At 38.5% G+C, this 24,183-nt stretch overlaps 1 protein-coding gene across 2 annotated transcripts in view; it reads left to right on the forward strand.

Annotated features, from left to right (window-relative positions):
* The window catches only part of LAMA2 (laminin subunit alpha 2), a 614,120-nt gene that overhangs the window by 421,178 nt on the left and 168,759 nt on the right, over window positions 1-24,183 (forward strand). For both annotated transcript variants that reach the window (XM_003781659.1, XM_003781660.1), the window contains exons 29-31: window positions 3,364-3,498; window positions 16,306-16,430; window positions 23,393-23,479. In XM_003781659.1, coding sequence (XP_003781707.1) covers window positions 3,364-3,498; window positions 16,306-16,430; window positions 23,393-23,479 — 347 coding nt within the window. The remainder of the gene's footprint in view (window positions 1-3,363; window positions 3,499-16,305; window positions 16,431-23,392; window positions 23,480-24,183) is intronic.

Below are 24,183 nucleotides of genomic sequence, written 5' to 3' on the forward strand. Positions count from 1 at the left end.
ACATTTATGGTACAGCCTACTTCATACCTGACATTTATGGTACAGCCTACTGCACACCTAGAATATGTGGTACAGCCTACTTCATACCTGACATTTATGGTACAGCCTACTTCATACCTGACATTTATGGTACAGCCTACTGCACACCTAGAATATGTGGTATAGCCTACTTCATACCTAACATTTATGGTACAGCCTGTAGGTGACAAACCTGTGACTATACAGAATACTGTAGATAATTCTAACATTTGTGTATCTAAACATATCTCAATGTAGGAAAGGTGGAAGAAAACAATATGGTATTATAACCTGGTAAAACCACTGCCATATATGTGGTCTGTCTTTGAGCAGAATGTCACACAGCACATGACTGTACATACATGTACATTCTTATGTTCAGGTGAGAAAACTGAAGCGTACATTCAAAACCTGCACAGAATCACACACCCTAAGTGTCAAAACAGGAATTACACTGAAGTTTGCCTGTTGGCAAAATCCACGCAAAGATACAAGATGGAGTGCTTTTATTGGCTCTAGTACAAGTGTTTATTTTTGTACTTAAACTATGAGGAAAAGAGAATGCCTGTGTGCCCCAAGCCCGGGCCGGTTAGCTCTCTCATCTCTCTCATTCCCTTCTCTCTATCCTCTCACATTTCTGTGTGTGAATTTGATTCTGAGGGTTTGAAAAGACATCATGTAATAGAAATAAATTAAAGTCAGAAGGAGAGCAGAAGAATATTGAGCTCTGAATTATTTCAGTACATGGGAAGAGAACTTTAAGAAAGTTTGAGTTAGACAAAAAGAAATAAGATGAGCTCAGTGAAGGATTTATTTGTTTGCTTTTCTTTAATTCTCTATTGTGTTCCAGAAAGGACTGACTTCAGATAGGACTCGAAAAGCAGCTTTTTTCACTCCCCCCTAAAAATTAATGATTTTCATGAATTTTGTCCCAGTCCACCGAGAGGAAAAATAATCCAACATTAAAGAACACCTTAAAAAACATTTAAAATATCAAGAATAAATACAAAAGGAGTCCTGGAAAGGAATGGATTAAAGAGGAATAAGTAGGCCCCCTTCTGTTTTTTAAAAAAATGTATTTTAACTTTCTAATTTTTGCATTGTATATTAGTCTGTCTCTTTTTTGTGCTAACTCTCAGAAATTTAATTCATCGAGATACAAAGTCTAAGCTTATCTATATTAACTGAAAACGTTAGAATTGAAAGGAGCTTTAAAATCCTCTGAGTTCCTCTACCTGCTCATGCAGGATGAGAAACCTGTGTCTCAGAGTAACTTGCCCACATCTCTCAGACAGAACTAACGTGTAAAATCAAAGTTTCCATATTTATTCATGTTATAGAACCAAGGAGTCAACACGCCCTTTTAAAAGCACATGCTCACAGAAGAGAATGGAGAGGGTGCAGAGGATTCTGGATCCCAACTGCTTTTTAGACTCCCTTAGGAATTTTAAAACAAACCCTGGCCCCAACTCTCCCCAATTAAATTGGTATCTCCAGGGGTAGAGCCAGGCATCGGTATTTTTAAAAGTTCTCCAAATGACTACAAGAACCATGGAGAAAGGCCTGGTTCTACACAGAGCTCAACGTGGAGCCTGGCCATCCACTCCCACCACGGGGGCTGCCTGTCCAGGAAAGAGCCAGACAAATAGGAGAAATGTGTCATGTGTGACAGAACACCTGCCTAGTGCTCCCCTGCACAGCTCAGTCTGTGGCACCGAGCTGCATGTCATTCCTTGACAGAGAGTATTGTGTCTTAACTTCATTTTTTTTTTCTGAAACCTGTTTCGTTCTTCTCTTCAGGGCATAAAGTGGAGCTAGGAACTTTCTCTCGATTTGTGTTATTTTTATGCACACCAAACAAATACACCAATAAGATAAAAATCATTGTGTAAGAATTCAAGGATGACATCCATGTAAAGGAAATACAGTTTTATTCCGCAGTCGGCATGATACAGATTTAGTACAACCCACACCGTGAGCCACTTTTAAATACACCTTGGATTGTTCTTCTGTTATGCTCAAGTGAATCTCTTAACTATAATTTTCAGACCTTATTCAGTAACAATGGCGAAGAGGAGCCTGGATTTTAAGTCATCTGAATAAACTTTTTTAAAATATGTGATTATGTCCAGCCTAAGACAAAAGAGACTCAAAATATTGTGAGCACTCTTCTCGTTTTTCTTTACCAGCTTGTTCAAAGCTGAGCCGGTATTAAATCTCATTAGAATTTCTTATAGGCCTCGATAAAAACAGAGTGTCTCTTAATTAAGTGCTTAATCTGGGCACTTTCACATTATCCAAATCAAAATAAACAAGGAGAGTGCCGACTTTTGAGCTTCCTCCCCTCCTTTCGGAAACTCTTTGTGCTCTCCACTCTAGACCAGCCCAGCCAGAACCAAAGGGCACTGAGCCCTAAGGAGGATTTTAGCCCAATATTCTTTTTTCTCTTCTCATCCAGGAACCACAATGGGAGCAAGATTTTCAAGTTAAAACAATCTTTACCAAGGTGGTAAAACAATCCCTTTATAATCTTCAATGGGATCTGAAAACCCCACTGCTAACTTTCACTCATAAATCAAATGTCTATGGCTTTGCCCACCGAGGGTCCTAAGCCCACCGTACACAACTATTCTCACCCCTGCTCCAGAGTTGTGTCCTTCCTTCCAGAAAGACAGAGACTTTGTTGAGACGCAATAAACTTCAGTGAAGATGGAAGTCTAGATTTTGCACACGTCAACGTCACTAGCATTTTTGTTTGTTTTTAGATTTTTATTGCAAAATGAAAAAAAAAATGATCAAGGAAAGATAAATTTTATTGGTGGCCTAATAGTCCCAAGACATGTAGTCCTTTTATTATTTTGAATTTCTTACTTTTATAGCCTTTAAATTATGCTGGTATAAATAATGCATCCCTGACACTTTTTAATTTAATTTTTTGCTGAGTTTCATTGGTCATTTGTTAGTTATCTATGAAGCGCAGTAGAAGCAGATTTGGGGTTGGCAAGGACATTTGCGGTCTTTCTTTAGCCCGTAGGATAATGTTATTTAAAAGTGAACCTCTTTCCCAGGAAAAAGAAAACTATCCTACATTTTTCAGGCTGACATATGTGTGAAGATGAAAGCGTTCCTTGGTTCAAGCCTGATGACCCAGGAATGCTGCCTGCCCGCCGGAGAGGCCAGGCAGAAATGCACATTAGGTGTAAAAGTCGATGCTTGTGTTTGTAAGTGGTGTTGCCCTGAACGCAGGTGGGGGAAAGATGTCTGTCCTGTCGACTATGGAAGAATTCAGGTGTTGCTAATGAAGATTTCTAACTTGGCGTCCTAATTGGCTTCCTTTCCTTTCAGACATGCATGCCAGGATTTTATCGACTGCGTTCCGAGCCAGGTGGCCGAACCCCTGGACCAACCCTGGGCACCTGTGTCCCGTGTCAGTGTCATGGACACAGCAGCCTGTGTGACCCTGAAACCTCCGTATGCCAGGTAGTCCCCTAAGCCTGTCTGTCTTCAGTACGGCGCACGTGCTCATCCCCCATAACAAACGCTCGGATGCCGCAGACAGAAGCCAGCTAAGCTGCAGGAAACCCGACTCCCTGTGTGGGAAATAAAATATGGGGGAGACAAAGACATTCACTAGATTCCATACTAGAAAAAGCAATGAAAGAATGATCGCTTGGAAAACCACTGCTCATGTCAAGAAATAGAATATTAACAACATTTTAGATAAGCACCACAGGATATGATGATGTCAAAATTACATAGAGTTTTGTTTTTCTGACTACAAACAAAAATAAGCTTTTTATAAGAAATTTGGAAGTTAGAAAAGAATTAAGACAAATAATTGAGAAAAAAATTCACTCAAAATTCAGCATAAAATGTATTACTTTACATATTTCCTACCAATTTCATGCATGTGGTTTACAGATAATGTTTGCAGAATATTATAAGTACAGTTTGTGTTCTGCTTTTTAAACTTACCTCTCAGGAGGGGATTATGGTGTTATATTCTTTAAAATCTTTACATTCTTTGATTCAATGTCCCATAATGTATCCATTTCCCTTGGAATCGAGGTTGCCCTTGTTTTTATGTTCCTGCTAACATCCTATTTTCTCTACCGCCACCATCTGCCTTGGAAGAGTCAGGACTACCACGTGGTCTTGGATGTCAGTCTCAGTGAGAAATTGAGGTTGCCCCTGTCACCTTCTCCCTCAAATTCTAATCCCTAGCCAGATCTGGGCATCTCTGCAGAGCCCATCTCCCTCCTGGGCTCCCCTGAACTCTTCTGCTGGGCCTTGTGGGACTCACAATCGGCACCAGCAGGATCCCCACAGAACCCTCCTCTTCCATTCACACCCTCGTCCGGCTCTCCCTGCCTGCTGGGCATTGCAGCCCTCCCTGGTAGAGACCACCGCTTTCCCTCACACTCTCCACTGCCTGAGCCCCAGGTAGGGGGTGTCCCTGCCCCACACGCCAGTTTAGAGTTATCCTCACATTCTCCACAGCTTTGAGTCTCACGCCACCCTCCCTGTGCCAACTAAACCTGCTCATCGAACTCACCTCCCAACCCGCAGATGCTGCCCACTCATTCTTTGCAGATTTCCCCTCCTCGGAATCAAAGGTGCCTCCTCTAGCTCTATTCCTATCATAATTCTTGGTGCCTTTAATGTCAACAAAATTAACTTTTTTTAATGAACATTTTATTAATTACTTTCACGCTCTGCCAGAAAAGGATATCTATTAGAGATAGAGTTCTTTAATTCTTTTTTTAAAATTTTTATTTTTTTATTAAATCATAGCTGTGTACATTAATGCTATCATGGGGTACAGTGTGGTGTTTTCATATACAATTTGAAATATTTTCATCAAACTGGTTAACATAGCCTTTGTCATTTTCTTAGTTATTGTGTTAACAAGTTTATATTCTACTCTTAGAAAGATTCACTTGTAGCCTTGTAAGATAAACCACAGAAGTGATCCCTCCAATCACCCGCCCTCCACCCATCTCCCCATCCTCTCTCCCTCCCTCTCCCCATATTCTTAGGCTATAATTAGGTTCTAGCTTTGACATACCTCTAGCTCTCAGTTTCTTGGGCCTCTGTGGTCTGCATTTGAAGTGCCTATCCTTTGACCGCCCTCACTTTTCTCTCCGGTTCACGGCTATAATCTCACCACTGATGCTCACTCACCCTTTCCTGTTCTTACCTCTCCTGCACCCTCACTTTCTCCACCAGCTTACTATCCAGGACCCTTCACTAGTAACACTGCTTTGTGATGCTCACATCCCTGCCACTCCCTTATTTAATTTTTCTCAGTTAACTCCAGCAGCACGTGAATCCTCTTCTCTCCTGCTCCTGGGCCCTCTAAGCTGAGTGTGGCTATAAAGAAGAGAAGAAATTGTGCCCTCTAGTCTCACCTTGAATTTCATGATCACTCCCTTCCCATGGATCCTTTGTGCCACATTTCCCCTCCACATTCTTGGAAGATTATTTCATACCATCCCCTCTCCTCTTGACCCCAAACCTCTCCTCCCACCCCTTCTCATCCTTAGTGTTAGTTGGTGGTTGTTTCTCATTTCACTGAGAAGTTAGAAGCTGGCTCAGCACCTGTGGCTCGAGTGGCTAAGTCACCAGCCACATACACCTAAGGTGACGAGTTTGAATCCAGCCCAGGCCTGCCAAACAACAATGACGGCTGCAACCAAAAAATGGCCGGGCGTTGTGGTGGGTGCCTGTGGTCCCAGCTACTTGGGAGGCAGAGGCAGGAGACTCGTTTGAGCCCAGGAGTTGGGGGTTGCTGTGAGCTGTGGTGCCATGGCACTCTACCCAGGGGGACAGCTTGAGGCTCCATCTCAAAAAAAAAAAAAAAAGAAGTTAGAAACCATTAGGAGAAAAGTATACGAGCTGCCACTGCCACACGCCACCACCTTTCTTCATATGTGCCCAGTTATTCTGCCTCTTTTCCATTGCTTGGAATAAACCATTCTTGTTTCTAGAAAAGATCACCCCTTCCTTATATGCTCCGGAACCCACCACTCTTCAACTCAATGACATTACTCAGGCTTCTCTCCCAACCCCACTATATCACTTTTAGTTTCTTCTTCCATAAAAACAAAGATCAGCTCTCTTGACCTCTCTTCCCGGTAGCTACTACTTTCTTCTCCTATACAGTGAAGAGTTGTCTATACTCTGTCCACAATTTCTCTCCACCTCTTCCCTCTAGAACTAATGAAATAGGCTGTCGGGTCCATTGCTACACTGGACCCAATGGCTGTTAGTAGGCAACTGATCTTTATCTCACTAGATTTATCAGCGTCCTTTGCCACTGTGAACCACCCCATTCTTCGTGAAAGCCTCTGTTCATTTTGCTTCCCAGGTCATGAAATTCTGGGCGTTTTCTAACTTGATGAAAGCTCTTTCTGAGTCTTTTTTGCTGTTTCTTTCTCATTATCCCCTAGTGTTTCATTATCCATAATGGTGTTTCTGAGATTGAATCTTTGGAGTGATTTGTTTCTCTAACTATACTCATTCCAATGGGAATCTTACCCACTGTGTGGCTTTCAATACTTACACTAGGGTCAGGCGTGGTGGCTCATGTCTGTAATCCTAGTACCCTGGGAGGTTGAGGCAGGTGGACCACCTGAGCTCAGGAGTTCGAGACCAGCCTGAGCAAGAGCAAAATCCCATCTCTTAAAAAATAGCTGGGCATTGTGGCAGGTGCCTATAGTCCCTGAAAGGCTGAAGCAAGAGGATCATTTGAACAGAAGAATTTTGAGGTTGCTGTGAGCTATGACACCACTGCACTCTACCAAGGGTGACAAATGAAACTCTGTCTTAGAAAATAAAAAAGAAAGAAAGGAAAGAAAAATAACAATTAAACACTTGAACTGGGATCCCGTTGTGTTTACCATTATTTTATGATTGCATTTTAGATCCACTCTTTAAGCTTTTTGGAATTGATTGTGATAGGGGAATGTAATCTTTCTTCACATCTAAATTACTATAACAAAACACTTGTTGATTAACATTTCCTTTTTTCCTTGCTACATCATGCTATCTGAATACATACACATTTATTTTATCCATATTAAGATATGTCTGAGCGATCATCCTTTTAATTCTATAATTCTATTACCTTCAGTTCTTGTTACAATATTCTGCTTACCTTAATTTTATAGTAAGTTATGGTATCTGATAAAACAAGACCCTTCATTATTCTTTTTTCTTTTAATTTTCATATCTACATATGAAAAATGTACTAAATACATTATCCCAAAATGTCCCAAAAATACTACTAGAATTTTGATTGACATTAAATTATTTGTGAGGAATTGCTATATTTATACTATTTAGTTATTTTCCCTCAACCCAGGAATATGATACTCTTCTCTATTCAAACATTTTATTTCTTACAGTAATCTGTTTTAACATTATTTACATAGAGCATGCATGCATAATTTTCTCATATTGAACTTATTTCTATATCTTATATTTTCATTTCAATAGTAAACATTACTTTTTTTTGTTTCAATATAGTTTTTTTACAAACTAGTCATTACTGGTAAACATTAACAGAATAGATGATTTGTATACGTATTTGATATCCAGTCACTTTTATTTTAGCTCTAGAAATTTTTCAGTTGATTTGATTCTTTTTATGTTTATAACAATGTTATTTATAAATAATTATAATTATTTTTTTACTTGCCAGAATGTATGTGTTATAATAATTAGATAGTTGCACTAAGTCTTCCAAAAAATGTTAAATAGGAGAGTAATCAGCTTTCCATTTATTCCTGATTTTAATATGAGCACCTCAGGTTTTTCCACATAGGGTATGATGCTGGTGGTTAGTGTAAGAAAAATATTTCTTGTCATGTTAAGAAAACTTCTTTCTATTGCTGGCTTCTTAAGTATATCTTCTTTCAATAGGGATAGGCTATTGAAATGTATCATATACTTATTATGGAGAGTAGGGTGAGGAGACAGATGTGTTTAAGAGGTGCTCATATATACTTTTTTCCACTTTAGCAAAATGATAAATGGTATTTTTGACTGAATGCATAACTAACATTAATCATCATTGAACTCCTAACATAGTTACTATTTTATTTTTGAGAAGTATTCTTTAACCATCTCCTTGCTTATAAAATTCAATACGTTATTTTTGGTTAGGGTTAATTTATAGGAAATGAAGTTAAATGTATTTTTCCTTCTTATGCAATCATCACAGGCATTTTTAAACAATTATATATTGGTATTATATAATTTAACTTAGAAACATTCATAAAGAATTCATAATTTCAATTTTAGGAGGATAAAAGTTATTAACTTTATATTGTCCTCTTTTGACCAGTTGGCTATTATAGCTAATTTATTCCTTAAGAAGCCTAAATGTGAACCAGGAGTGGTGGTTTGCCCCTGTGATTCCAGCTATACAGGAGGCTGAGGCAGGAGGATCCCTTGAGTCCAGGAGTTGCCACCAGCCTGGGCAATATAGACTCCGTCTCAAAAAGAAAGAATAAAAAACAGCAAATCCCAATTCCAAGTGCAGGTCTATTTCTGAGAAAGCCCTAGTAAAGTGAAAAATAAATAGATATTCCCATCAAACAAACACAGTTACTATAAATTGTTATGCTCTGAATTTTTGTATTTTCTTTTATAGAACTCATGAATTCGAATTTAAACAACTTTGTTCATAATTGAAAGAGCCTTGTGCGGCAAATAGGAAATAGCTATTATTATTCCCACGCTGGAACTTTAGAAGCCAGTTGACTTTATGTGTACTATGGGTCACAGTGCTGTGTCATGTCAATTAGACAGTGTGGTGCCCTCTGCTTTGCTGTGGTGACAAGGGTGAGCTCTGCAGTCATCCTGCCTTGACTCACATTCTGTCTTTACCCTTTATTGGCTGTGTGAATCTAGTCTTTTTTTTTTTTTTAACCTAGTGCAGTTTTAGTTTCCTCATGTATAAAATGAAAATAATAATAGTACTCACTCATAGAGTTTTTGTATAGATTCAATGAAATACTAAATAAAAGACTTAGAACACTACTTAGTACATGGTTAAGATCTATAAAAACAATTATGGTGATCATCATAAAGATGTTAATAACCATGTATGTTATCTACCATTCATAATCAAAAATTAGTTAATAATTGATCAAAAGCTATGAAAACCATGTTTCGGTCTAGCACTATGCAAGATTTTCTCAGTCCATTCAGGCTGCTATAACAAAATATAAACTAGGTAACTTAACAAACAGCAGAAGTTTATTTCTCACAGTATGAGGGCTGGGAAGTCCAAATTCAAGCCTCCAGCAAATTCAGTGTCTGGGGAGGGCCTATTTACTGTTTGGAAGGGCCTAGATAGCTCTCTGGAGTCTTTTCTAAGGGCTCTAATCTCAATTAGCAGGACTATGCCCTCATCACCCAATAACTTCCAAAAAGCTCCAACCCCTAGTACTAAGATGTGAGGGGATAAGATTTCAACATAGGATTTTTGCAAGACATAAATATTCAAATCACAGCAAGCCTTGACCCCCAGTGTGATAATATTTAGAGATAGGTCCATCACTTTTTTTTCTTTTCTTTTTTTTTTTTTACATGTCTCTAAAAATGTGGACTGGAGAGGAAATATAACTGTAGAAAACTTTATAGGCTAAATATTTCAAAGAAACCCACAACACTTTTTAACTATGTTCTTCATAGTACCTAATGACACTTGCGAGAGAGTTATAGTTTCATCCCCACTAAATCCTACACATAGCCATCTTATTATCAATAGCTGGGTCATTGTTGCCCTTAAAGAATTTTTCTTTTTCGAAGTAGAAGAGTAAACCCTATGTGATATTGAACCCCAAGGTGGGGAGGAGAGAGGTAAACAAACTAACACTAATTTGTATATATATACACACATACACAGATAGGGGATATTCTCATTCAATCATTACTATACCCTATGGTCAGAATTATTACTCCTATTTGGGGGATATTGAAGCCTCGGCTAGTTCAAAGAACTTTTTAAATATTAAATATTTTGTAAAAATAAACTATATCAAAATTCTTATTTTAAAAATAAAAGAATAAATAATATTCCCTATTATTGATCTACTCTGCTGACTGGAACATCATCAGCATCTGTGGGTAAGCAATTAGCCATTTCTTCAGTAAAGAGGCAGACTTATTGTGAATCTACAGATTTAATAGAATCTGCTATGTTTAAGGTGTTTTGTAAACCTTGTTTAATCTATCAAACAACTTTGCCAAAATAGGGATGATTACCATCTTATTACAGCTCTGAAATTAATGCTAAGGAAATATAAGCAACATATAAAGCCTTGGCCAAAAAGTATTAAAAACAGGTTTCAAACCCTCTATGAGATATTTTCTCCAGATTGTGAGAGAGTAAACACACTCTTCTTAGCTGATTAAATGAGTTTGAGTTTGAAAGCTCAAGTGAATTATATCCTAGAGTCTTGATACAATCTGCAATAGTGATTAAGGGCCCTGTCTGAAAAATATTTGAGAAATCATGAGAATATGAAATTTGTCACAAGATAGGAAGCAGTGAAATGTTTTCTCCAGGTTTTATAAAGAAAAATAAAAGGTAGGAAATAGATTGATTATGATCTCCAGTGAAAATCAAGGATTGCTTACTTAACCAATATCCATCAACTGTAGAAAAACTAAGCAGTGCTCAATAACATCTATCAACCTAAGTGCTAGGATTACTATATTCATAATATAAGATCCTGGAGTCTCAGATTCTAGTACAATATCAAATTTATCAGATGGTGTGATACATCATATCTCAAATAAAGAAAACATAGTAACAGCTACCATGTGTCCAAGCCTACATGGGTACCAGAACCAGATATGCTCACTGTACATAGATTTTTCTAACTTACTCTTACAATAAATTTATGAAGTAGACACGATTGTTTTTTATTTTATAGTTGATTAACTGAGGCTGAGAGGAATAATAATTTGCTTAGGTCATAAAACAGTAAAGACCATATCTGTGATTCAAACGTTGGTTTGTATTTAAATAGGCATTTGATGGACTGTTTCAAGATATCCTCACAACTGAGTGTAGAAATATGGGCTGGATGTTATGCAGCTGATAGGCTGATGGGAGTATAAGTTGCTAAAAAATGAATGTGACCCACAGTACCTGCTAGAGAGGTCTCTGGTTAGGAGGCAAGGACTGCGTGTTTGATACAGCTTTGTTCAAAATATCCATCTATTATGTGGAACTTTCAAATGTTCAGATAGCATAAAACAGGAAGTGTTACCCAATGTGTCGGTGGGAAAAGGTGTCAACAGTTGTAACTATGAGTTACAATTAACAAGATGAAATTAGTAGAAAAGATTTGAACTTAGGTAGCTCACTTGTTCATTCATTCTTGTGGCATTGATTAATTATCATTTGTAATAAGCAGCCTGATGGTAGGTGCTGTGAATGTAAGGATATGTACTGCGTGGGCCTTGTCCTCCAGGAACTTACTGTCTAGTGTTTAAGGAAAAGAATAAAGAAAACGATGTATATTAGCAATTCACATAAAATAGGGGTTTTTACTTGATTGTAGATTTGCTGGGTGCCAACACAGAGTATTACTCTCTTGCAAGATACACATCATGGAAGAAAGTACATTTGATGTATTTTCAAGTCCCTTCTAGAGACTTATGCTGTGTTTTAGAAGTAGTTACCAGTAACTATGGTTGTTAAATGTTTAACTTGAAAAAAAAAGATTTAGGAAGTAATAATACTCTTACTGAGGACAGTCGCTGGGAAAACGGAATTAGACTTACTCTGCATAACCTCAGAAGGCAAAACTTGGATTACTGACTGAAAATTAGAGTGAAATAAATTTTCATTCAACATAAGGAAAACTCCATAGTGTATAGTTATGCAAGATGAAAAGGGCTGACTCATAAGAATGCATGCCTTAATGATTTCTCAAGGAAGGAACAAAAGAAGGCATCCCTGTATAGGACGAAAGTAAGGCGAAGTAACTTTTTACCTTAGGTCTCAGATACTATAATATTAACATTATATTCATTTGATTTGGCAGAAGGAATATATACCACCAGCTTTCCAATGTACACGCAAAACCTTACAAATCTTATATATCCTAATCTATTACTGAAGATACTAGTATATACACTCTTGAGAATATAATTAAACTTCTAATTAGGCATCCAGGATGTAGAAATTTGCCTCAAAGGCTAATTTCTATACAAAAGAAAATATTATGTCCCTATTACAAAGCATACAGGAAAGGCCTATGAAAACTTTCAAAAACAGACTCATGGTTTATGTGTGGTGTTTGCCGCTCTAACCAGGACAAGTGATTTGATTAACCAAGTTTAGTATGTCAGCAACTCTAGGAAATATTTTCTTACTCTGTGAAGAAATTACATAAAACTACAGGTATAAAAGAAACAAAACTATAGTTTTTAATCTCTCTGTATTTTTAGTAATGATCATCAATTTAAGTATTTTGAGTCAGTTATTCATGTCACCTTTTGGTTACGTAAAATAATTCATTATTCAGTGATTTTATTACAAAAGCAAAATGCTGCAAATTATGTTGAGGATTTCATATATTTTTGGCACATTGTTCATTTCTATAACTCTAAAATATGTTCTTAAAACACTCACCAGTTAACACTTATTCATCAGCATGACACCTTGCGAATGATTTGAGACTAGAATTCAGAGATAATTATTTTATCATGGAGCCATTATCTCTCACAATGCTACTGTTAAATATGGAATGGCTATTTTATTGCTAAAAATGATGGTTCCTTTAGATGGTTGAGTAAGAGAGAATTATGGTACTTAAATCAATATCAAAATATGACAAATCATTTTCCCTTGCTAACCACTTTCCTGTAATTAGACTTGAAACTTGGCCTTCTTCATCTTAAGAAGAAGCCTGACCAGTTTTATCTCTACTGCCTAGAACATGCGGTCAGTCAGGCAGTCATTCAGAAGAGTCGTTGGACACCTACCATACTTCTTGCACTGTGTAGAGCTACAGAGAACATCTAAACAGACTTAAGACATCAGGGAATGTTTATCAGAGAAAGGGACATTTTAAAATGGCAGCTGAAATGAATAAGTGCTAACCAGATAAGAAGTGGAAAAAAAAATTCTTTAATAAAAGATCCCCACCCAGAAGCAAGAAAGAGAATTTATATTATTTGAGAATTTCTGATGGCCCTGGATGGCTACAGCATTACATGCAAAGGGAACAGTGGTTAGAGAACAGCTGCAGGGGCCAATTCTGAAGGCTCTCTTGGCCATACTAGGGAGTGTGGAATTCATCCTGAAGGCAGTGGGGAACGTGTGCAGGCTTTCAAGCAAGAGAAGGGCCTGGTGCAATGTGTTCTGTAGGAGGAACACTCTGAGTGCAGCATGGAGAAATCACTGGATGGGAACATTTGGAAATAGAATCTTTAGCTAAGAGACTATTCCATAATCTAGGGCAGGCATCCTCAAACTATGGCCCATGGCCACATGCAGCCCACCTAGGATATTTATCCAGCCCACCGGGTGTTTTTGCCGCTGCTGCCTGTCCTGCTTAGCAGCCGACTCGTCCAGGGGCCCACAGTCCGGCCCTCCAATGGTCTAAGGGACAGTGAACTGGCTCCTTAGTTTAAAAAGTTTGAGGACCCTGATCTAGGGGAAAAAATGATAGTGGCCAGAAAAAAAATAGTAGCAACAGGAAATCAAGAAACAGAGAGCAGTAGAATCATGGAGTTAGTGATGGAATAGGTATCTGGGTTACCAAAGGCCTCTGGGTTGCTGACCTGCGCAACTGAGTGGATGCCAGTGACTCCAGAAGAAATGGTGAATATGTGGAGGTCAGCAGGCTTAGGTGAGGTCAGCTTCATTTTTGACATTTCCAATTCAAGGTGCTTCTTTGTTGTGCGAGGAGACCTATCCAAGAAACAATCATGAATGGAAGTCTGGAATTTATTAGAGATATCCAGGCCAAATGTATAAAAACATGTGGAATTTTTGGCACACAGGAAGCTGAAATCATAGTAATGGGTGAAATCACCAAGGTAAAATGTGTAGGGAAATGACAGGTGAGAGCCAAGGTTGGAATGAGGGATGTCAATCTTACTAACCAGAAAGGGAAGGAGGATTTCATGAGTAAGAAAGACAAGCTATAGAGGTAGGAGAGAAATCAACAGACCTACTGTTAAAGAAACCACGAAAAGAGAAAAATTCAAAGAAAGAGAATCCAGAAATGTCAGTCCTTGTAAAAAATTCATATATCATGAGAACTGATTATCTGCTCATAAATTTCAATTTAGCAACAAGGAACTGGAATTGGTTCAATAGGAAATCCTATTTAAAGGATGAATGAGAGGTAAAAGAAATAGAGACCAGGAATGTAGGCTTATAAAAAATAAGATAGGAATTGCCAAGCAACTTGATACCGTCCAGACCTTTTTTTTTTTAAGATAGGAAAAGCTTGACTAGCTTCAAATGTCGATGGGAACAAGCCAGCAAAGAAGGAGAGAATTACGAGACTGGAGAAGATGGGGAGGTTGCAGGCAAGGAAACAGTTTAGGAAGAAAGTAGCTTTAGACAAAGGACAGAAATAAGTGTCAAAATGACAGCAAATTACAGGCAAGATAGAGAATTGTTTGGCAGGAATCCGAGGGAGTCAACAAATGAGGGCTTTCTTTTCTCTGAAAATAAGGGACTCTCCTCAACTGAGAGTGAGGCAGAGAATTAGAAGATTTGAGATTTGTACCTGTCATATTAGAAAACGGGATCCATTTTACATTAAGTTCTAAAAGGCATCTGTACGTGTCCCAGTGTATTTTCCACTATAGCACAAGAAACGTAAAAAGACAATGGTTTAAAATTCATTGTGGCAGTGTCATGGTTTCACTGCAGGCAATAGCATAAACTCCCCCAAAGAGTTCCTAGAAGTTCTAATGAAAAAAATAAAAAGATTAAATTCCATGGCAATCTCTGTGGTGGAAATGACTTCAGCTGTTGTTTGTCATGAATAAACCATACCAGCCGTTGCCTGAACCATAAATACGTTCTTGATTGATTGAATAAAGCAGAGTTCAGTGTATGGGATGCCATCCAAGTTCAACAGAGACCCTGCAGGCAGCTCTGTGGCTCCAGCTGAGCCGATCAGGAAATCAGACCCCTAACATGTCCACCTATTTTGTTGCTGCCTTTTGTTGGCATCTCAGCTTTTCTTTCATTGACAAATTTGTTTATAAAACGTTAAGTCACGGTTTGGACCACTCAAAATCCTGTCATAAAATCAAGCTGACACCCAACTCCTAATTCCCTCTACGTCTCCCTGTTTCTCAGCTCGCAAAGTCAAGTGTCGTAGTTCCGCTAACCAACATTCGCTGTTGGATTCTTGCTGCCATCTTCATTTGTCAGGTTTCTCCCCCCTCCCCACCCAAAGTTGCAGTGAGTCCTAGAAAGCAGGATATTGTTTTACCTTTTTTTCTTCCCTGATTCAGCACCTTGCATATAGCTCTCCCTAAGTCTTTATTGTGAAATCGATTGTTTTGTTTTCAATATGATTCTACGTCATGAGAATTGTAATTTCAAAACTACTTACATGCTATTCAGGAACTGCTCTCATTTTCTTACGTCTGAAGCATAGCACCCTGACGTCTCCTCTTATGCAAGCATTAAAGAAGAAAATACTGACTGAGATTGTCCATTTAAGCTTGGTTCCTCTGTTTTTCTGAAGAACCACCAACCTTTGACAAGGAATAGATGACTAACATTCATCTATTAGGCTGGCCATTTTTGTTCTCGTGGCCTAGTGAAGCATGTATGCTTTCCACCTTGGTTTGGTATCGGAAAACTCAGTGATGAGCACCTGTTGCGGTCCCAGTCCTCTTAGCATTTTTCTGGCATCCCACAGGCCTAAAGCCTGGAATGTGAAGAAACATAAATGGCCAGAAAAAAATAATAAATGTTAGAGATTCTTGACGTCTGTTTCCCAATGTAGAGGAACAAAAATGTAAACTGACAATTTGTATTGTCAGTATCGTGACCATAGCACGGGATAAATTTCTCAAATGAAAGGAAGTTTTTAAAAAATTATATCAAAATCTGAGCTCTCTGTCCATGATAAAGTGTATGTGCAGGTACATGTGCCTGTGTGTGCTGGAGTGGCAGTACCTGTGTTCACAGACACACCTGTTCGTAAGTGGGAAGCTGTGTGATAAATTACATTCCATCACTAGATTAAAAACAAACTTTTTCTCCCTTTTCCTTTACAGAATTGTCAGCATCACACTGCTGGTGACTTCTGTGAACGATGTGCTCTTGGATATTATGGAATTGTCAAGGGATTGCCAAATGACTGTCAGCAATGTGCTTGCCCTCTGATTTCTTCCAGCAACAAGTAAGCCTGAGAAGTGTAACCATATTTCCTGATCAGTAACGCCATCTGTCTGGCACATGGGCTGTCTATGATTTGGCTATTTTTTCCATGTAGACAAAAATCACAACTTAAGACAGATTTTTTTTTAATAATATAAAAATATGACAGAAATGGGCGCATAATACTCTATAGTTTATTTTTCCTATAAAAATCCTGTTCTGAGTAAATAATGCTTATTAATGAAAATGAAAATACCAATATTAACATAAGATATGTTTATGAATAAATGACGCATGTACACATCTTTATGGCTTTAGAAATATACAGGTCTAGCGTTTGCATATAGTTCCGCCCATAACGTCAGTCATGAAGGATTAGTTGGGTGCATATAATATTAATTTTGGGGCTGTTTCCATTTATTTTGTGTGTTTAATTCAAGATTGGGAACTAATTATGAAGACAACCATTGAAAAACAGCACAATTAAAGGAGGATGACTTGTTATTATGCTCAAAGAAAAAAAAAGTTATATCTCTCAGAATCACAGCCTCCTTTCTCTCATGATAGTCTGAGCTTGGTGCCATGGAAACACAGCCATAAGGAGAAACAAAAACTAGAATATCTTATTTGAGTGCTGTCTGAACATTCTGCATGGGGTTATATATTGAAGAAAACCTTAGATGTTTTCATCTTTTTTGCTAAGACTACCTACACTTTCTGTTAACTGATTTATAGACTTCAATAAGGTAGTGTGGTTTTGCTCCACAATTTGCTTTTGAAAAGAATCTATGTGGGTTGGTTCGGAATTAGAATTCTGGACACCTTACCTTGGGTATTAAAGGACCACAAAGCAATTCAGACAGGGCGATCTTTCCACCTGTGCCTACTCACTTTTCTTCATCTTCAGTGAAAAAAGGAAATGAAAACATTTTCATGTAAATCATCTCCTTCTCCTCTGTAAGTTCCTCTTTCTTGTTGGCTGGAATCCTAAGCTTTTTATAGGGTGTAAATGTAAATTTTTGGCTGAGTTGGCTATTGATGAGGATAATATACATGTTCTTGTTTTTCATACAGGCACCAAGTGGTAGGTGTATAAAAATAATAGTATTTTTTCTTCCTTTCTCTAATCTCTCCCTGATGCCTAGATTTAAACAAGAGAATGCTATTTAATTGTCTATTAAAATATGAACCATTTGGATCAGAAAAATTAAGTAATTAACTAATACTTCTCTGGTGGGAGCACTATAATAAAAAATACACGAGAAGCGTGCTCTTTCTTGGAGAAGCTCAGTATAAAAATGTGTGTCTTAGGAATGTTGATATAAATATAAAGAGAATTCAAAGATACAAAATACCACAATTAATTTTGAAAGCTTCAAAAGAAAAGAGGGAGTAGTATGTATAATAGATCTCAAACAGCGGATCGAAGAAGATAGTAGGAAATTACTTGGGTTTGAAAACAAAAAACAGAAGGAATGTTTGAAAACTAGTAGGTAACAGATTTGGAGCATGGCGTTCAGACAGAACTGAATAATTGCAGATGAAAATGAATGGGAGAATGGTGGCCATATTGTAGAAATCCTTAAATACCCATCTAAGAAATAGCTATTTAATTTTCCATGTAATAAGGAAACACTACAACTTCTTATTTTAAGAAAAAGGTTAATATGATCAGAACAACACTGTAGGAAGGCTATGGTGACAGAATGGAGTATAAGGAATTGAAACAGGCAAAGAAGAAAAGCAAAGAGACCAATTAAAAGGCCAGCACACTCGTGCAGGCAAAAGCTAATTAGAGCCAGAAGGTAGGTAATAGTAACAAGAATAGAAACAAGGAAGTAAATGTGAGAAAATGGTTTAATACCACTGTACAGAATGGATAACTAATTAGACGTGGGGGGTGGAGATCTAGGCAGAGTAGAACACTGAGTTTTTTAACTAGGTTGCCCCCCAAAATGGTGGTGGCACCAACTGAAACAGGGAAGCCAGGAGAGAGCAGCTGCAGAAGCAAGACAATTTATGTTTCACATGGATGTGAAGCGTCTGTCTGAATGGAAATATGCAAATAGCTGCAGGAAATGAAAGTCTGAAAATTGCAGGAGCAGATGAAGGAAGAGATATGTTAATAAATGACTTACAGTCAGATAAGATTTCCCAGGCTAGTGTTACCCAAGGGGAATATATAGAAAAAAAGGAAAGGCAGGACTTCCTATTTGGGGAAAGTGAGAAGAAAAGGAAGAACCAAGGCAGGAGCAGTCAGAGATGTGGGAACACAGGCAGCAATGTCACTGGTACCAAAGGAAGAGAGAATGGCAGTGAACAGCATCAACCTGCTCTCTCACAGAGAGGGAGCAAATATGGCGGCACCTAACTATGAGAATCAACGATAAATTCTGACCATCAACTGTGGAAGCAGACATTACACAAGGGTTTGAGTTTACAGCTTTAAGAAATTTCAAGAATAAAGGCTGGGCACAGTGGCTGATGTCTGTAATCCTAGCACTCTGGGAGGCCGAAGTGGGTGGATCTCTTGAGCTCAGGAGTTTGAGCCAGTCTGAGCAAGAGGGAGACGCCATCTCCACTAAAAATAGAAAAATTAGCTGGACATTATGGCAGGCACCCATGGTCCCAGCTACTCAGGAGTATGAGAAAAAGAGGATCCTGTGAGCCCAGGAGTTTGAGGTTGCTGTGAGTTATGATGATGCCATGGCACTCTATCTAGGGTGACAGAGTGAGACTTTGTCTCAAAACCAAAATAATAATAATAATAAATCAACAAAAAAGAAACTTCAGGAATAAAGAGAAAATACTGACTGGATTGGTTAGAAGGATCAGTTCAGAGTGCTTTTTTGTTTTTGTTCCATTGTTGTTTTACATGATTTGTGTATATGTTTATGCAAAGACCCTGAAAGAATCAAAATATGTAATTAAAATGGATAGTTCAGGGTCTTTCAAACTTTATCAATCCAACCACTATAAGAAACTCTTTTTTACATCTTAAGTCAGTACACAAAAATTTGATGTGTCAATACCATATCATTTATCAATTTTATCACCTCACATTTTTCGAAAAAAATCTTGGTCAAAAGCCCCTAAAATGATTTATTTCATGACTCACTGATGCCACCACCGGTTGGAACCATCAGCCTAATTAACAAAGCAAAGACCTACACACAGTGAGAAAAGAAGGGCTGACGTGTGAAGCAGAGAAACCAGCCAGGGCAAAGAAGAGACAGCTTCTTCCTGAGATACAAAAATGGATTCTGAGGTACCAACAGAAGAGGCTGACCTACCTGGGAGTGTGAATTATTGCCAACTCATGTCCACAGAGCTCTTTCAAGTCTTCACTGTTTCTTACCAAAGCAAAGATGGTAGACTTTTAACAGCCATGCCTAAGCAGTGGCGCTCACCCACCTTTCTAAGTTTTCCACTGCCTATCCCAGGAAAGCTCAGATGTCATAGCTCAGAAACCCCCTCAGAAATCTCCTGTTCCAGGCTCAATGTCCTCTCTTCCCTTTTAAGTGATGTCACCTTAGGAGTTTCTTGTTCTTTTCCAAACATGCACAGCGATCTTGGCTCTTACAGTTCCCTGCGACAATTCCTGTGACATGGTATCTATTTTTAAAGCCCCATCCAAACCCCTACCTGTACCACAAAGTCTATCCATACTGTAGCATATATTTTGTATGTTTTGTATACAACTAAAACATTTAACTTCATATCATTATTTCAATCAAACGTTCTTTCAGAAATTGAACATCTACTAAGCATATACTTTATTCCAACACTGTGAATAAAAGATAAAATATCTGTGTCCCATCCTTTATTTGTATGTATCTATCTCTTATGCCAAACTGTGAATTCTTTGAAGATAAGGTGGCATTTTTTATTCCTCTATTCAACAAATATTTAATAAGACCTGCTTCATCATGCTGGCAATTTAAACTGAAAAAACAGTCCAAGTTCCATGTTCTGGAGCTTACACTTTTCCCTAAGAAAGTAAGACAATAGACAAATAGATATATAATGTAATGCTATGTATCAGGTCGGGACAAGGTCTACTAGGAAAAATAAAGCAGTCTCTGTGAATTTAGAGTGACTGGGGTACCATGTTAACTAGGATGGTTAGTGACATCCTAACACTAGGATATACAGAGGAGGCTTGTGTAGAGATGTATCTGGAGAGGGCCACACGAATGTCTATAGGTAGAACACTCCAGCCAGAGGGAAAAGCAAGTGCCCTGCCCAGAGACAAGCCCATGGCTGGTCCATGCTTGGCAGACAGCAAGAGGCCAGGGTGGCTGGAACAGAGTGGGTGGGTAGAGCATGGTAAGAGATGAAGCCAGCAGAACTCCAAGGGGTAACCAAATGTCCTGAAGGCCTAAGATTTCCCAATGGCAAGAGGTGGCTTGGTACAGGATAATCCAGTGAAGTTACTGCTGGTAGCACCAGTGGCATCTGGGGACAGAAACACGTGGACTGTGAGAGAGAGGGAGACAAAGTTGACTCCATGGTTGTTAGCAGAGCAAATGGTAGAGTGGAGTGACTGGCTGTTGACTGAGATGGGGATATTATAGAAAGGTCAAGTGTATTTTGGGAGGGGCAGAATTTCAGTTTTAGACCTGTTCAGGTACACCCTTAAGACTGAATGAGATCATTTAGAAGAGAAAAGAGAGGGGAGAACTCTGAAACATGAATTGTGAAGCACCTTAACAGACCAAGGATGTGACTTAGACCCAGCGGAGGAAACTGAAAAGGAACAACTAGTGAAATGGAGTAAACAACAGAAGGAAGAGGTTTCTGGGAAGCTGGTTTATCTCTGGAGCATCCAAAGGAGACACCACAGAGAACTCTTAAGCGTCCTGTTGAGGGGAGTTTGGAACTAACAGCCAGTGGGAGATGTAAAAGATGGTCACCGAGAGAGAAGCACGGGATCTTTGAGGGGTCATGCAGACGAAAGGAGGGCTGAGAACAGATGAGGGAGGGGTTAGCAGAAAGAGTAACTTTGCACTTCATACAGGATGTTTCTACTCCCTCCTTCAGAAGTCCTTCTAGTGACATAAGGAAAAAATATAATCCATCATAACATCATAATTCAAAAAAGCTTATTTATATCAGCTACTCAAGGACAATTACTCCATTCCTCCAGAGTATTTGTGATAGATACAGTAAAGTGTCTACTGAGACGCTTTATTTATTGAGTACTTTAGTGACTGTTCATTATTTTACCATAAAGGAGTGAAATTTAATCATGTTGGCTCCTGAAATGTCTGAAATCTGTTTCCTAGGGCCCATATGTGTGTAAATGTGTGTGTGTGTGTGTGTGTGTGTGTGGGCAGAGATACATTCAGAACCGAGCTTTAAATTAAAGGGCTAAAAAGTTGGCAGAGTGTCTCAATTATGAGTTTATGGGTCTATTTGTGTGGGAAAGCAAAAAACAAATGTGTTAGATAATGAGTTTGTGAGTTTATTACTCGTTCATGTCCCATTGATTTAACGCGTTGGAGGACGGCTAAAATAGGTTCCTAATGGCACTTGACCAAAGGGAAGTGTGGCCCTGACCTATATAACTGACTGCTTTTTCAGCAGCAACTGATTTCACAGACCTGCACAAAGAAAAATGGTGTTTGCAGCATTACCATTCTGCAACAAATATGTTTTTCTGTTCCTGAGTTTTCAATGCATCCCGCAGTTTATCCGCTGGGAATGCAGCGCCACTTCCATTGGAGAGACATTTGTTACAACCCAAAACGTGATAATGTAGTTTAGTTTTCAATCTGGTCAAGTCTTTCTTTTGTAGAGTAAGCGAATCAGAAATCCTGGAGCAAGATACTCTGGCTGGGGCCTACCAGCTTTGTAAAGAAAACACGGGGCATGTTAGAGAAATCCTAATTATTAGACAAGACCATAGAATAGCGAGGAAATCTTACTCGTTTTCATAAAAGAAGATTTTTCTTCTTCTCTCCTCACACTAAATCTTGTTACTTAGTATTTAAAGTAAAGGGTTGGTTGAAATCTGGACATAAATTAGAAAAGGTACTCTTTTATTCTGAGTGAAACTTTTATTCACACTTCATGTATTGAAGTTCCAGTGGCTATTTGAGTTTAGTTTTCAGGGGGAAAATTATATATTTAGCTCTTATGTCCTTTTTTATTTTTATTTATTGATTTTTTTTTGAGACAGAGTCTCACGGTGAAGCCCTTGGTGTAGTGCCATGGTGTCATAGCTCACAGCAACCTCAAACTCTTGGGCTCAAAGCAAATTTCCTTGCCTGAGCCTCCCTGTCAGCTGGGACTACAGGCACCTGCCACAACACCTGGCTATGTTTTAGAGACAAGTTCTCATTCTTGCTCATGCTGGTCTTGAACACCTGAGCCAGGCAATCCACCCGCCTTGGCCTCCCAGAGTGCCAGGATGCAGGCGTGTGCCACTGTGCCCGGCCCTTATGCCCTTTTTCTAAACCTGAAAGATATTCAGTAATACTTACCCTATCAGACACATGTGTGTAAATTCTGGGCGTATCTTCTTTTTCTTTCTTTCTTTTTTTTTTTGCAGTTTTTGGCTGGGGCTGGGTTTGAAACCACCACCTGCAGGCATATGGGGCCAGCGCCTTACTCCTTTGAGTAACAGGCACTGCCCTGGGCATATTTTCTTTGGAGTAGTGAATAGATCACTTGGTAACTGTTTAATATTTTCATGGCTGTCACGTTATTAGTAAAATTCCAATATACGACTATGTATACTACAAGTCATTGTTAATTCATCAAAAACCAACCAATATTTATTTGTTGACTATTAGTAGTTTTTAATTGCAATATCCTACCTTTAAGAAGGCATTTTATCAAGAATTATAAACGTAACATTAATCATCACCTAAAAATATGTCTCAATTGACTTGAAAATAAATAGGAGTCCTTCATTTTATAAAAAGAATGAGTTAAAACATTTTCATAATCCTTTTTTTTTTTTTTTTTCTGGTTCAGTTTCAGCCCTTCCTGTCTCCCGGAAGGTGTGGATGATTACCGCTGCACGGCGTGTCCACGGGGCTTTGAAGGCCAGTACTGTGAAAGGTACCCGTCTCCCGATACATAGAGAGGAATGGTGCATAGAGGTTATATGGGGAAGATCCCAGTACAGAAATATGCATTATTTGAATGATTTCCTTTTTTTCACTTTCTCTAGTAGTTTCAATTATATGCTTGGAAACTCTATTTGTATTTTGAGGTCTGTCCAAAGAAAATTGTTGACTTTTGTCTTATGTTGAGACTTTCTTAAAGATTCCAAATTATTTTACAATTGCCTGATTTATTTTTTAGTATAGTATATGTTGCTATATAAATCCATATAATTTTATTTTTTATTTATTTATTTATTTATTTTTTTGAGACAGAGCCTCAAGCTGTTCCCCTGGGTAGAGGGCTATGGCTTCACTGCTCACAGCAACCTCCAACTCCTGGGCTCAAGCGAGTCTCCTGCCTCCGCCTCCCAAGTAGCTGGGACCACAGGCGCCAGCCACGACGCCCGGCTATTTTTTGGGTTGCAGCCATTATTGTCGTTTGGCAGGTCCGGGCTGGATTCAAACCCGCCACCTTAGGTGTATGTGGCTGGTGCCTTAGCCGCTTGAGCCACAGGCGCTGAGCCATAAATCCGTATAATTTTATACGAACAACTCAAATCCATTTCTAAAAAAATCTTATCAGTCAGTAGTTACTACTAATGAAAAGCTGGCTATATATTTCTTATTTTACTTTGTTGGAAAATATTATCTAGCAAT

This window comes from Otolemur garnettii, unplaced genomic scaffold (genome assembly GCF_000181295.1).
Source record: "Otolemur garnettii isolate 467f Iridium unplaced genomic scaffold, OtoGar3 scaffold00002, whole genome shotgun sequence".
In the NCBI taxonomy this organism is placed as follows: domain Eukaryota; kingdom Metazoa; phylum Chordata; class Mammalia; order Primates; family Galagidae; genus Otolemur; species Otolemur garnettii.